At 36.9% G+C, this 16,883-nt stretch overlaps 1 protein-coding gene across 1 annotated transcript in view; it reads right to left on the reverse strand.

The window, feature by feature from the left end:
* Nucleotides 1-595: 595 nt before the first annotated feature.
* ADGRB3 (adhesion G protein-coupled receptor B3) overlaps nt 596-16,883 on the reverse strand; it is a 790,044-nt gene continuing 773,756 nt past the window's right edge. The window contains exons 30-31 of the mRNA XM_018560884.1: nt 6,638-6,742; nt 596-1,644 (exon numbers count right to left, since the gene is read on the reverse strand). Of these exons, the coding sequence (XP_018416386.1) occupies nt 1,456-1,644; nt 6,638-6,742 (294 nt within the window). The 3' untranslated portion in view covers nt 596-1,455. The remainder of the gene's footprint in view (nt 1,645-6,637; nt 6,743-16,883) is intronic.

Genomic DNA, 16,883 nt, shown 5'->3' on the forward strand with positions numbered 1-16,883 from the left:
TTAAGGAAATAGTTTCTATTTTCTAGGTACCTTTCTTTACCCTGCCATGATGTTTAAGACAAATATTTAACATGATTAACAATTGTATTGTCTGATTTTTTAAATAATATTCGAAGTTCAAATAGCAGTCATTAGAAGTCACACTGTCAGATTACTTTGAATGTGATAGCATCAGACTCAGGACAAACTTCCAAAGCATTATATGCTAGAGTCTATAAGACACTTTCCAATGAAAGCAGTTGCACAGCCTTCAATGGAACACTAGCTCCATGGCTAGAACCTTCCATAAACTTTGCACCTAGATAGGAGTAGTCAGGATTATGTGTTATGCTGGGTGATCCTATTTAGGAAGCACAATGTGCATATTTAATAACCGAGTGCACCAGTCTCAATGCAGATACAGCTAAAAACGTTTAACAGGAACAAAGTTTATACATTATTAACACATATTGACAATAGTATTTACATTAAGCTGTTCACATTCACATATATCTAAGCATCAAAAATATAATTTCCATGAACTAATTTGCTTTTCTTTAAAATATAGGTTTAACATTTCTTCATTTATATTTTCAAATATAACAATTGCATAAATGTATTTTCTTTTGAATGCATCAATATTCTGATTATGACTAGGCAATAAATGCAAATGGGTGGGGGGTAGCAAAAATATACTTCTTCTTCTGTAACACCTAAAGTTTGAAGCATATATTCACATTAAAGTAAAAGCTGGCTATCCCATCAAATGTTTCTGACAAACTTAAAAAATGAGTTTCTTCCAGCCTGCAAACAAAGATAATATTTCACAGAAGACAAAGGGAACAAAGCTGTAGACAAAAGTTTATTTACACCATACAACATTTTAAATATTTTATACAGAGCTGCAGCAGAGAAAGCCACCATGAGCTTCCAAGATAAAACTGCAATAATAAAGATGTGAAATATATTATTCATATAAAAGTGAGATTATTACTTTATTGCATTTAAAGCAATGAAGAACGTAGCTCAACAAACATTCATTTAATGACAAAAATGTTGCTCTTTTTTATATTATAAAGTAAAAAGTGTAGTAATGGCCAAACAGACTGTTATAAATTTTAAAAACTGCATATATACATTGTGCTTCATGGTGAAGTTTTTTGAAAACTAAACCAAATGAAGCTGTTACAACATGAATTGTTGTTTGAGGTTGATCTATAAAGATTACCTTACAAATCCATTCCACGGGTACTTACAACACATGATGGTAAGATTTGTACACCTGGTTCTGCACTAGATTTGCTAGTGAGAGTAGACAAGAAATAAAAAAAAAAAGAAAACCAAAAGAAAACACTGACATTTGGCACATGAAGATCCTGACATGAAGTGGCCACAAAAGTCCAGACGCCAGGCTTCTAAAGTCTTTCACATGTGTCAGTGCAAATGACTTGTTTCAGTCTGTTTGTTGTGGTTATATTAAACCTCAGTTTGAAAGTCGCCTTCCTGTACATCTAAAGGCAAATTCAGACATTTCTCCCATTCTGAAGGTCTAAGTTCTAAAGAATCTTTTGCTTCTGAATCTAATACATTGATTGTTGTATAATGTTGATATTCATTTGGGTTTTTGAAACTGTCCCATGGGTTCTTGTTTACTGCTGGGTTTTCCTGGACAGGCAGAAGAAAGAGTATATTAGAACATCTAAGTCACAAACCTAAAAATAGAAGTACAATAGAACAAAAACAAGTTATCTGATTGACTGAAATGCACAAAAACAAAACTCATAAAAGGAAAATTGTACTAAGAGAAATAAGGAGGCTGGAATTGCTGACCCATAAAATGTTTGTTCACCGGCTTCCTTTGGCTTCACAACATTATGGGTTACTGAGCTGGAACAATTATTTATCAAATGAAGTCAGAGCATAGCCAGAACATCTACAAACTTATTCACAGTGACTCATCCAGTACTGAAGCCGTTGGTACAGCAAGATACTCAAAGTACTTGCATTTTTAGGAGAAGTCAGAAATTACATCCTTCATATTCCTCTTCTAGTTTTTCTTTAAATTATTAATTGATACAGTACCAGGATTTCAGTGATGGGTGGACTTAGATGGGTTGAAAAAAAAAAACATACCTCATGGGGAATGGGCAAGTAAGCTACAACAAATGATATTCCTTTATCTGTTTCAGAAGCAGTCATTTCTAAGCTAAACAAACAAGTAACCTGCTGTATTTCCTGGGATATCAAATAAAGAAGCAGAATGGATGCAAATCCCTTAGGGAAACCTTCAGTACGAGGACTGAGCTGGGAACGCACAGATCTCTTGCTGCCAGTTTCTGAGCAATATATAAAGATATCATTAACTGGTGGGTGAGAATTAACCAGTGCTTGAATTTTTAGTCTTGGCTGTGCTAACCCTGCAAAATATATCAGCTATATTAGTTACTTTGCATAGAATTAGCCATTTAGGCAGATTTACTAAAAGAGTTGAGAATCTTCACTTTGTTATCCAATTATGTGAAAAGCACATTGCCTTATCTGCACATGACTGAGAATTCAAAGTGAACAAGACTTTGCTTTTTAGATGATTGTATAACTGAAGTGAATATTCACACAATTTATTGAGTGAAGATTCTCAAGTCTTTTTGTAAATCAGCCCCTCCAAGTCCATTGATATTCAATAAACGCATATTACCTTTTTGCAAAAAAGAAATACAGCACAGTAGAGGTGTAAACACAAATAAAAAGCAGAATGCTCTAGAGCTCTGTAGGTGGTGGAAACTCTGCATTGATTCTATGTTAGTCTTTTAAAATTCTTTTCAATACCATTTTAAGTTTTATATAGCAACACTGGTTTCCATTAGTAGGTAAATACAGATGTGTAGCAACAGGGCTAACTGCGTATACAAGTACTACAAAGCCAGAATCCATGGGGGGCCAGTCTGCAAGTCCCGCATGCTGTAAGGTTTCAAGGCTGTTATTTAATTTCTCTTCATATTGTGACTAAAAAATCACCAAAATCAACCCTGCATGGGGTCTTTCTACATTGCCCTTGTTTAGAGTAGGGGATTTTGTCACTGGAGAACTTACATGACTAAATAAAAATAATATTATAAAATAAAACTTTCCTAAGGGAAATATAGAGGCTACTTGTGCTGACGTCCTTCTGAAAATGTTGGTCGCAAGGCTGTTACATAATTCTATGGGGTCAATTTACTAAATTAATTGAGGCAATTCACTTTGCAAAGTGAATGTTACTGAGTAAGGTGAATCTGTGTGCATGATGAATTCTTATTCATGCCTAAGCAGCAATCTTTAAATTCCCCTTAAGTGAACCAAGCTTCACCTTATATACTAACATTCACATTTCTAGATGAGTAGGTGCTATCCCTTTATTAAATTAACTTCACTGGCTTCAATGCTTTCTAAATCGCTGACCTGGAACATGTATGCTGATGCAGAAAAGTTGCAGTAACATTAGAAGGTCTTATCTTATCCTCAGTTTGACTGAGATTCATAGTATGGAAACAGAAGGGTCAAAATAACAGCCAGACAACTGGAAGTTTTTAGAAAGGGGTCAGTAATGGCATCCAATGTATTTCTCTCATATCTGTTTTTTAACCTGATTAGGTAATTAAAGTAATCAGACACACTCATTAAATGCATTCTCTGCACTGAGCTATGTTCAATGCATACACTGACTTCCCCATTTGCAGTGCTCATTAATCAATTTAATAATGCTGTTTTATGCCTTAAATAAAGACAAGATGAACCAAGTAATGTGATATAAGTCTGGTGTAAAAATGTATGTACACTATCACAGTTGTGTGCGTCCTTTGCATGTAGTAAGTACTATGAAAGCACTCTTGTCTGTAAGACCAGGTATGCAAGACCATTAATGTGACAGCATACGCACATATTCTTTAGACCTGTTGAATAACTCTAGGACTGATGACGTCAACAATTGAAGACGTTTTCTCAGTATTAGAAGTTAATGTTTAATTGGTATTCCTTTATGAATTTGCAATTCAAATTCAAGAATTGCATTGCAATTCAAATGAAAGAAGCAAAAACACTAATATGTCTTATTTTTCTCACACTGATACACAGAAATGTGTTTTATTTACAAGGATATATGTGTGCATTAATATGTGTTTTTTAAGCGAAATGCCACAATATTTATAAATAGAAAGACAGATTTCAAGTCTATAAAAGTCAGAGGTTTTAGTGGATGCAACCGTTTCTTTTTTTCTTATCAATACATGTATTGCCATATAAATGTATTATTATTATTATTCAGGATTTATATAGCGCCAACAGATTGTGCATCGCTTTACAATATAAGGAAGTTACAATACAAATCAAGACAAAATGGAAAGGAGGGCCCTGCTTGTGAAAGCTTACACTCTTAATATTTAGCAACAAGGAGCACTGGCAGGAACTTTTGCCAAAGTAGGAACGGGTTCAAGATGGGGTCCCAGGGATGAGGACCAATGGGTGCCTATGCAGTTAAAATGGGCTGCCAAGCACCATCCAGAACTTTGTCTGCGTGATGTGATGGCTCACATCAGATTGCCACTGTCAATTGTAAATAGAGCTAGCAGAGGAAGCCTTCTACTACTCACTTCCCCTGCAGCTCTGACAGATGCCATCTTTCAATGCAAAGCCCACAAATGGACATGACTCCTCTATCTGCTCTGCATACAAGTGACAGCGGAAATCAAATAAACTATTACAGCAGTGTATGGGTCCCTCACTGACGTAGGTCACTGACCACCATGTAAAAGAAAGAGATAAATACCCTTTGGGCAGGCCTAAAACTTAGATGTATTGCAGATCCTTTGGTATTTAACATTTTAGGGTGTGCCCATTACCTGGTGCCCTTCTACGCACTATGGCTCCTCCCACTGCAGGACATAGCAGTGAAAAAGTGGTTAGCAGGAGGAACCACAGTGCTCATAGAGGTTCCAAGTATTGGACATGCACATAAGCTTTTTATATTAGTGGTGGCAGGAGATCTGCAATACAGTGAAGTTTTAAGCCACTGAAACCTATTTATCTTTTTCTTTTACAGGCGGGTCTTCTATATTAAGTTAGTAATATTGTAATTTTAAAGGATAAGTTTATGCTTATCTGCACTCCACAGATCTGTACTTACATCAATATCACCACCACCACCACCACCACCACCACCACCACATTCTCTTCAGTACTTGTTCACCTGCCATGGTAATTAGGGTGTTGTACAATGATGTGGGGGACTATTAAAATATTTACTATGGGGCCCTGTAATTTCAGGTTATTACACTAATGAGAAGCACAGTTCTGTAGAAAAACCCATGCAGTAATGACAGTGTCAGCATTAATTGAATGGTTGTACATGCAAACATTTTATGTAGGTTTCTATTTATTTATTGCTGTGAGGTAAAAACTAAATATCATTACACTTCAGTAAGTTTTTGTTATTTATCTAGTAAATTTACTTTAATTTGTTTTGCTTGAATACCACACCATATTTTAAATAATTACTTCTACTTTAAAAGCTGCTACTGCTATTCTTATTATAAATGAGCAAACAATTACAATTATACTCCCTTGGCAGTTTGTCTGATATGCCCTCTCAATTGTGTTTTTTGGGGTCAGCTCACTATGTGCCTTTTTCTCATTATTTCACTTTTTATTAATAACAGTTATGATGCTCTGGTCTGATGCTAATAGGCATATAGGGTGGAATTAACATAACAGTGTGCATGTTTACTGACCATCTTGCTGTGAGGATACCAGCCCATATACCTGTGCATAAATTGTATCCTTCTTGTGTGCATACTTTTTTAAACTTTGTCCATGAAAAACTGGTATTTCCATTTATAGTAGATGTTGTAACGCAACACTACCTATTTCCTTGTTATCTCCCCAAGGGAATCCCGTGGTAACATTTCAACACACTTAGCTTAGAAATTGTAGATGGATTGTTAATTGATAAATCTTATAGAAAATGTAACAGAAAGAAAGGTAACACAGGAACACGCTGGTTGTAGCAGGTGAATAAATGTCACCTCTGATGTCCTCAAAAGATATTATAAATCAATGGAAGCCTTATCCCACCATTAAACTATCACTTTGGGTAGAGTAACTTTTTAAAAGCATGGTATGTATCAACTGAGAACATTGGTGATCCTAAGCATCCTAATAGCTGCATTAGACATAGAAATTAACCTAGCCATACAGGCATAGAAACCTAAGGAAATTCCTCCTACACACTAAACAGCGCGTATGGAGGATTAGCACCTGCTTCCTATTGTATTCAGACAGTCAGCACCCAATGGCTGTCTGAATTTCTCAAATAGTAACTGAATCTGAATGAATGCAGTTGCTGTTTTGCCAATTGTCGTCCTGGCTCCTTCGATTTTTTAAAGATTGTAAAGCTGTAGGGTGCTGAAAGGGCCACCCATGGTTTAAATTTCGACTGATTCAGCAGAAATTGCCTAAAATTTGAGTCATGTATGGCCAGCATTAGCTTTGAATGTGTACTTATGTTCATAATCTATTTCAATGAATAGCATTTAGGCTCAAGTGACCAATGAAATCTTAAAGTGAGCTAACCATCTGCCACAGCAATAAGCATCAAGATCAGCCTTTGCTTATATTAGGAACTTACCGTGCTTCCAGTATTTGGTATATCCCGAAATCTTTCCAGAGTTTGAAATTTCTGATTTAATTCCTGAAATAATTCCATGTGCCTCTTTCTGGTATGCATGACCTTCTATGTAAAAAAAACAAAAACACAATCATATTAAAATATGTCATTGTGTATTTAAGATATCTAATTACATTTAAAGTGAACTTGGCATTAATTAAAGTATATGAAAATGAGTTAAGAGCAGACATAAAGAGACGCTTGTGCTTATCTTGTTGTCTTTGTGCTGGAGAGCCCAAAAATCTCAGACTGCTATGTGTATTATGCTTGGCTTTAACTGTATCATGCTCTCTGACATCCCAATATGCAAAAGTGGTGTGTCGGCACCAATAAAAGTGCACTAACATTTCACTTTGAAATATCAGACAGTTTGTCAAGGCCGACAACTAGAGTTTAAAATAGACATGTAAATTATGTTTTATTCCAAATGGATATTCTTACGAATTTTGTTAAATTTGGACATTCGGATGCATCCAAATTCGAATATGTCTGTATGCGAATGAATCCAAATGTACATTTAACAAAAATTCAGCTCCGTTTGTACAAAACAAAACTAAATCAGACATGTGACTGTTCTCTGGCCAATCAGAATTTTTGTTGGCTGTTGGGGGTTGCATTACAGGCACGGTCATGTGACTTCCTGTTGTGGAGTAGAGAGAGTTGATAAGAGCGGTAGGAGAGCAGACAGTGTCAGAACTGAAGTAACCACCCCCCTCCCCCCAAAATGACGTTAGTTTATTATTAAAGAACCCCATCCAAATAGGTCTGAAACAAAAATTCAGACAGATCCGAAATCCGAATAACGAACCAAATCGAATTTCGGATCTAAAATCCGGAGAAACTAAGGAAATAAAAATCTGAATCGATCCAGAATGAAGCACATTTTTTGCGTGATAACACGTCAAGTTTCAAATGGGAAGATATTTAAGATCCGCGGTTATGAATTCTTATGTATTCATGATTTAAAAAAAACTATATTTGTCTGGGTTGGGGCTCTTCAGGTGAAGAAAATTTTAAACACAACAGAAATATGCCTAAGTATCTTTTGCTGCCTGCTCTTATTGGCTATGTTGGTTTCATATGTCTATTTGAGGTTTCAATATGGCTTTTATATGCAACATATTACACTGAGTTTAATATTCTAGTAAATGTGCACATGCATCTTAGATTCATAAATTACATTAGTAATGAGGAACATTGTAAATTTTTTGAACTTTCAATATTGCATAGTAGATGTAAATATGAACAAATGTAGGTGTAAATATGAACAAATAGGAGGGAAAAAATTAATTCTGAACATCCCAATTTGCGTTAAGTTAATATGCTTAGAAACCTGGCCTTAAAGTGACACTAAACTCAGGAGTTAAATCTTAAAAATGCATTCAAGTACCTTAACTATTAACAAAAATGTATCTTTATTTGTGTATCACTCATCTGTAGATCCTCAATTCATCTCTGAATTGGTACTGACATTGTCCTTCCTTCTGGAGGGTGACTACTTTTGTTCCCCATGGTCCCAAGTTGTTAATGTACTTGAATGCATTTTTAAGATTTGAGTGTTTCTTTAAATAAAAAATTGATTTCTTACATTTAAACTATTGAGAAGAGATGATGTGTTTAACATTCCCTTTTGTCTGTTTGAAACAAACCATAATACATGGGATATTTTCATTATCATGTGTTTTTGCTTTTTGTACAAATAATAATTATACATTGAAGTTTCATCACATGGATTAGCTAAATTTATCACATGCATGTTATATTATCAATTTGTGCAATACTTTTATGTGAAAGTCTTCTCACAAAAATAATGCTAGCTTCAGTTATAAGGAACTGTTATGTGTCCATTGAGGAAAGCAGGATAATGGGCCATTTGGGATGGAGGTGAATTAATGTTCCATGGGAAAAATAATTTAATAAAGGCTTATAATAATTGACTATATCATATAAAAAATAGTGATTGCACATCAATGCAATATTTATGCATGTGATTAGAATGTCTGCAACATAACAAACTCAGGGCTTTCATCCATATACTCTATATCATACTTCCTAATAACCTCATTCATACTTCCTGACAATGTCATTTAATTTTTCTCTAATCTTTTGTCATTAGTTCTAGGGAGATGGCATGCAGGTTAGAGGATGGGAACACAAAAGCTAAAACACAGGGACATATTTATCACATTTAAGAAAAAAAAAGACATCTCTCTACCATATTTGGTAAAATTTTGCTTCACAATAGTAATGGTTTTCCTGGTAACTGGTTGACATTTCATGACATTGGTTGACATTTAAACCATCAAAGATGATTTAAAATACTTTAAATAAAGATTTTTGGAAATTCCCCTCCTCAGCAATTCAGTTACTGATATAAAGTACCACTTTAACAATATAATGGTTCCTGGCTCCATGCATAAGGTATAAATACTACTCACTTCAGTTAATCTCAGATGAGAGTAAGGAATGAGGGACCCTGGAGCTGTAATCTTATTTAATGTAAAGATACTCTTAAGCTAGGCATTGGTGGCTCAAGTTTCAGCCATTCAGCCCACAAGAGACAGATAGGAAATCACTTGATTCCCCCATCCACACTAACAGCATGGATGGAGAATTCTTAATTGTATTCAGGCAATTTTCCACCAGGCTTTGTTGATTTTATTGAGCTAGGTGTGCTTGCAGGACCACCCACATCTAAAATGTCAGCCAATTCAGCTGGAATTGGCCACAATTCAAGGTGTCTATGCCCAGCTTTAAAGTGCGCATGCACACTAAAGTATTTACACATTACATATTCTGAACAAGAAATACAAACTCATCTTTGTATCTATGAGCATTGAATAGAAATAAAAGTTTACAACACAAGTATTAAAATCTAAACTTGTTTCTGTGGAGAGCAGATGTTGACAGGCAGCAGATGTTTCTAACCTGTTAGAAGATGTTTCAAACCACTCCCAGTGAGGGAGGCTCATGCTAAACTGCTAAGAATATATATATAGATATATATATTTATAGATATATCTACTGTATATATCTATAGATGTATCTATAGATATATAGATATATTTGTATATGTGTAACATTTCCATTATATGTTAAAAACATCACAGACAGGTGTTATGAATATGTACAAGATAGATGGAAAAGACTGACCAGCCTTACAATTACTGCTGGCATACAGTAGTGTATGTAATATGATTGATACTTTTTTCATTATCTGTAATCTTGGTCAAAAAGCCAGATCTACCAGGCTTGACTGTTTTGTAAAAAAATAGTTGTCCATTCCACACTTGGTTTTGAAACAGATTTGTAGGTATTACAGGTATGTTACACGTATTAATGTTGTAACCTTTGATGTTGAATTCTTCATGAGCTACTTTCTTAATGACATGCCAAAGAAGCACTTCAAAAATTCTAAATCTAATTTTCTTCCTGTACTTCATTTAAACCAAGCGCTGTTCAGAGACTTGAAAGTGTTTCAAGTGTTTTGAAGGTGCATTTGTGACTTCTCCAGAAAAGCATTACTTTGAATAGAGATAATTGAAAAGAAAACATCCCTTATTGTGCATTTAATTTACAATTCAATTACAGCTACACAGTATCACATTAATTAAATAAAATCAACAAAAGCCTAACACTTTCTTAACACAAAATCAATGATACATATTTGTTTTTATGGTCATTTAATAGGAGTTTCTTCTTTATATTGGATAAACTGATCCAAGCCTTTTAATGGCTATAGGCAAACTCTAATTTGCACCCACTCTCATATCCCACTACCACTTTATTATTCTTGTGACTATACAGACAAAAATACTTTAATATGAGTATTATTAACTCTTTACAAGGTGTTTAAGCTAGGTAAACACTGTTTTGTTTTGATACAGCAAGCTCTACATTGCTAAATGCATGTCTGGTTTAGAGCTGTTACCCCTCTTCCTCACCATATTTTTCTTCTTGCCCACTATACTCCCTCTGTAGCTACCTCTCCATGCATGCTCTTTCATTTTTCAGATTGTTTAACTTTACAAACTCTAGGCTCAATTTGCAAACCTTAACACAAAGAACCTTTACTTTATTTCAGCTATTAGACTGTAATTTTCAAATATCACCAGACTGAAATTAACTCACTTTTTTAACACAAGATTTCTTATGCTTATGCATCATCTATATGCATAACCCTTATACTTGTGTCACCGTTTTGTGAATGGAGCCCTTGCATCTTATTACTTATTTGTTCAGGGTTTATGCTTGTTTATTTGCTCCATTTATAGAGAAATTCTCACAAGGGCATTCATTTGTACTATGCCATGAGTTGGCAATCTCTCCCTATGATACCTCTCTCCTCTTCACAAGTAAACTGTATGTAGCCTCCTCTACTTTAAATATCTATCCAGGAAGAATTAATTGATGATCTGCTCCAACAAGTGCCTGTATTTGCATAGTTAACCTGTTACTAAACCAATCTTCAGTCCAATGAACTGGTAAGTAGAAGAAAAAAAAGATAAGTCCTAGGCCAGTAAAAATTGCTGTTGTTATGTTACCATTTACAACTTATTTGTTCAGGTGTGTAACGCTAGGAGCATTGAGCACCTAAAGTGAAATCAAACAGGCAACTTGAAAGTAGACCTGTCAAAGAAAGAAGCAGATTGGTAAGAACCCACCAAGTGCACCTGGTTTATAAATTGAATAAAACACCCTGAGGTGTAGATTGCTATATGAATATGATAGTGTTTTTTAGTTGTCAAATGCTTGAGCAGCTAGCTCCACTACTGTGTGATGGGGGCGCTTCTCAATGATTTTCATGCATGGTGTTTTGAATATCATAAATGTGATCAATTAAAAGTTTTTAAAGAAATAATTAGTTTCAGCTTCAAAGCCAAGTATTATGGACATTTGTAGAAAAATTAAAAAGGCATTTAGGACATGCATGATTGAATGGCATAATTATCCTAAAGAGTGCACATTGTGCTTACAGAAACTACCAAAGGAAACATTTAGGGTGGCCTTAATTTTAAGGATTTTTTTGTGTTAGGCTCACTAAATGGACTGTGGAAGAAAAGGTTCAACAAGTGTTTAATTGAACCAATTAGGTAATCAGCAGTGTTTGTATTCTGCCGTCACAGATGAGTGAAACAGTTAGTCAAACTAAGAGGCGATTGTGAATCACTTAATTAGTTTAATTGAACACTTTGTGGATTGAAACTAAAATGCAAACACTGTTATTATGGCGTATATATAGTCACAATCTCTATGAAAAATATGATTTTTTTCAGAATCAGAGGGTTTAGTAAGAGTAAACTTTTCATTTAACAAGTTAAAGTGGCACTAAACCCGGGAGTTAAATCTTAAAAATGCATTCAGGTACCTTAACTATAAACAAATATATATCTTATTTGTGTATCACTCAGCTGTAGATCCTCAAATCATCTCTGAATTCATGCAGAGGGTGCCTACTTTTTTTCCCCCATGGTCCATGCGTGTGTTGTAAATTAGCCACCACTCCAAGCTTGCTTCTGTGATGGACTACAATCTCACATTTAGTTTACTAGATTGTATTGAGATTGTAGTCCATCACGGGCTTGGAGAGGTGGATACTTTACAACACACACACAGGGACCATGGGGAACAACAGTGGCCATCCTCAAGAAGGAAGGATAGTGGCAGCATGAATTCAGAGATGATTTGAGGATCTACAGCTGAGTTATACACAAACAAACATAACAAACATTTTTGTTAATAGTAAAGCAACATGAATGCATTTTTAAGATTAAACTCAAGTTTAGTGTCACTTTAAGGATTGTTACCTTTGAATTGATGCTGTTTTGAAGGCAATGGGTGGTCACACCAAATATTGATTTGATTTGGATTTATTTTCTGTTCATTTAGTTTCCATTTTAATAATTGATAAAAATAAACTATGAACACTTATTTCTGAAAGCATTCTTACTTTACAGCGGTTGGATCCTCTCTGTGTCCAAGTGTGGACACCCGTACCCACACAGATGTGCAGTTCGGGTGTCTGTATGACACCGCACAGCCGCGTCCTCCCATCGTGAAGAAAAAGCTTCTGCGCGCAATCACACACAGCAACTGTTCCTCCTGTTTACGGGCGTGCACACCACATGGAACCGTGCGCCCAGTTTGAATGAGGCTTCAAGGAGCAGCATTCATTGTAAATGCTTTACTCAGCTTCTGAAATAGTGTAGAAAACATTTGGCTCTTCATATTACTTTCATTCATTCATTTCAATGAATATAGAATACAGAACTGCATTCACTGGTGTTGTTTTCATATCTACCTAGAGTTTGGATGCAAGGAGAACACAATAGAAGCACTGCTCCTCCATGGCACAGGAAAGGAAAGAGCTGGGTGCTTGCCACTGAGAGCCTGTCCTCATTCCAATATGAGCCTAAACAAACAGAACAAATGCTGGCTGCACAAAGAATTTTGCCGGGATAGTTTATTGACGCTCTAAGGCTGCCCATACACCTTGCGATCTATCGGACAGCACTTTTCATCCAATGAACGAACCCTTGTATGATTTTCGTACGGCGGCCCCATCCTGCTGCGATTTTCGCAGGTTGGATCAGCGGTAACTAGAAGAAAGCACCTGGACGAATTGCGGTAATCGACCACACGTAAGGGGGGGTGGACCTTGGGCGGGACACCAGTGATGTGGTACAAGCTTTAATAAACTATCCCAGCGGAAACTGGTGTGAAGCCAGCTTTTCTGCTGTTTTGTATGCTAGGAGTTTAGCTTTAAAACTTTACTTGTATAAGGTATATATTAGGGATGCACCGATATATCGGCCGAAAATTGCACTTTTGGCATAATGCCGAAAGTGCCATTTTCCTGCCGATACATCGGCGCATCCGTGATTTCTTTTCTCCCCGCTGGGCGCTGCTCTATGTCCCAGCGGGGAGAAGAGAAAGTGACAGCTGGCCGAGCGCTGCGGTGGAGAGTCCTGTGAGCGGCCGGCGTCTCCTCCCACACAGCTCTGCCGCCTATCACAGTCCGGCAGAGCAGTGTGGGGGCGGAGACAGCGCTGTCACAGGAGGCTGGGCTTTTCTCCCTACACCGCTCGATCAGCCTCCTGTGACAGCGTGTCAGAGAGAAGAGCAAGGTACACACACTCAGCGATCAGTGATCGCTGAGTGTGTGTACATAATTGAGAATATGGTATGTGTACTGTATCCTCAATTATGAATGAATGGGAGTGATCTACATCACCCCCATTCATTCATAATTGTAGTTATAGTAAACAAACAATGTACTCATGTTATCAATGAACAGGAAGACTCATAGAGGATTCCTGTTCATTGATAACAGGGGACACAGAAAAAGAGATTGAGGACTTTGTGTTCTCAATCTCTTTTTCTATTTTAAAAGGGAAATATCAGGGGTCTGTTTAGCCCCCTTATATTTCCCAGAAGCCCCTAAAAGTAAAAGTAAAACATTAAAATATTTTAATAAAAAATGAATTAATAAAAATAAATATAAAAAAATTTAAAAGTTTCTAAAAAATAAATAAAAATAAAATATACATTTTTTTGAAAAAATAAAAAACATTTTCGGTATCGGTCTGACATTTTTTTTTTATTTCGGTTTCGTTTCGGTTTTAAAATTTCCATTTCGGTGCACCTCTAGTATATATTATACTTGTATAACTTACTTGTATAAGGTATATTTTATATTATTGCATTCCACTAGTAACTCAAATGAATAACATTTAGGCATGTGTGAACTGTGAAGTTCACACAAACCAGCAAATGGGGAAATGGCCATTTCTGAAATGTCTTGTTTCTCTTACTGTCACTGCCCCTTCCCAGGCATGCGGTACCACAATAGCATGCATTGTTTTTCCCTGTGGTCAACAATAGTAATACATGCATGACAACTCAACGCATGGCAATGCAACACATGGTACAGTGGTATTGTCTATCGCATGGCACTGCAATGCATGCATGTTGGGGTGCAATTCAGAATGAATTGTAGTGCAACACACCAGGGCATATAGCAAGCAGTACAGTGCATTGTGCCATAGCATGCAATAAATGCACAGATATTGGGAATTATTTTATCAATAATGCTTAGAGATACAAAGGTGATTGAGAGATTGTTTAAAGTAATTTTACTGCTTGTTAAGAATATATGAATATTTTAGTGTGCATGAATGGGCACAAGATCACTTTAACCCCTTAGTGACCAGTGATGTACATTTGTTTACATTTGTAGAGACGGCTGTTGGCTTTACAATTGCCGCCAGATCGTTTCTACGGGCCAGTACAGTGCCTGCTCCCGCTGCTCAATACCCCCACTGTGTTTCGAGCTCCGCTGCCCCTCCTCCAGGTCCGGGACCGGTGTGCATGCAATCAGATCCCCTCTGTGTACCCTTCACAAACCACTGTCTCTGTGTGCCCTACAATCCCTGCTGCTCTCCCCCAGAGACAGAAGGTTGTGGAGGGAATCATGTTTTGGGCACATAGCAGATCTCTTCATGATAGTGAGCAGGGAGTTTCCCTGAATCAAATATTAAGCCTAATTTGCTTCATTTGATTCTCATCTATTCCTGCCTTTAACAGATATATATAGATATATAACATATATATATATATATATATACATATATATATATATATATACAGGGCTCAAAATTTCCACTCGCCTGCTCGCATATTGCGAGTAAAAATAAAGTGAGGGTGAATGGAAATTTGGGTCTCCAAGTAGCGGGCCACGGACCAACTGCGGCCCGCGATCCGGTCCACAGACCGCATACCTGACTTGCGGGAGAAGCTCCACGGTCTGCATCTGTTTCAGATGCAGAACGCAGAGCTGCTCCTGTCAGCTCTGGCTTCCTTCGGCCGGAGCTCTGACAGTTCTGAGCTCCGGCCGAAAGCAGGGATGTATGTGAGGTCTGCAGACCTCACTAATTACCCCTAAATAGGGATGTCCCGATACCACTTTTTCAAGACCAAGTACAAGTACCTCCCCTCATGTACTTACCGATACCAATTACCGATACTTTTTCTTAACGGACAGGTGACTTTTAAAAAAACCAATCCAGACTAATGATTTTTATTTATGATTATGAAGAACTTTAATTTAAGAAACATTTGTATTTGCTTTCACACAGCTGTCGTGAAACTACAAATCCGATCATGCATGTGCCTCTAGGATCATTTTAACGTATTCATGTTAGCAGGGGAGAAATGTAACTCTATTACTGCAGTGTACTGGAAGTGTGTTCCTTCATTTAACCTGGTACACACTTCCAGTACACTGCAGTAATAGAGTTACAATTCTGCCCTGCTAACATGACTGGGTTAAATGATCCATAATACAACTACATGTTATGTACTATGGATCATGATTTAACCTATTCATGGGAAAATTGTAAATCTATTGCTGTAGTGTAGTGGAGGTGTGTGCTGTATACATGTACTACATATACATTACACACTGCAGCAATAGATTTACAATTTTCCTCGACTAACATGAATGGGTTAAATGATCCGTAGTATCACAATTACATGGTATGTACTATTATCTAATATAGAACATTTAATCCATTCATATTAGCAGGGGATAATAGTAAATCTATTTCTGCAGTGTGTACTCTATATGCAGTACATATAGAGTACACACTGCAGACAATAATTTACTATTTTCCCCTGCTAATACAATAAATCGTTCTTATGAGGGACCCCAGGCTCTCACTCACTGTTAGTTGCCTCACTGGTGAGGTCGTGCTGTGCGGGAGAGCAGCGGCGAGTCGGCGCTGGTCTGGGGAGGAGCCCCAGGTAGGGTCCTAATTTAGCTGGCTTGCAAATGCTCTCAGGTCCTCTGGACAGTCGCCGGTGTTCTGTCGACGCTGAGAACTCATCGACCTCGCGAACCTCTGACGTGGCATCCGGGTACTGCCAGTAGGTCAGCTACACATAAGGACCTTCTGCACATGCGTTGTCACTCACCGAGCCTTACATCCCCACACTGCGCCTGAGTCCCTTTCTCACGGCCGTTAACTTCTCCATATACACACAGCTACACACCTGTCCAGTTCAACTACCATGCACTGCGCTTGCGTGCCCTTCTCGTCGAGTTTGCAAACTATACACTGCGCTTGCGCTGTCCATTTCAACTATTAAAATAAATACATAAATAAACAAACTTATATATTAAATAAATCAATCTCTTTAGAAAAAA

Source organism: Nanorana parkeri, unplaced genomic scaffold, assembly GCF_000935625.1.
Source record: "Nanorana parkeri isolate BGI_ZX_2015 unplaced genomic scaffold, ASM93562v1 scaffold484, whole genome shotgun sequence".
NCBI lineage: Eukaryota > Metazoa > Chordata > Amphibia > Anura > Dicroglossidae > Nanorana > Nanorana parkeri.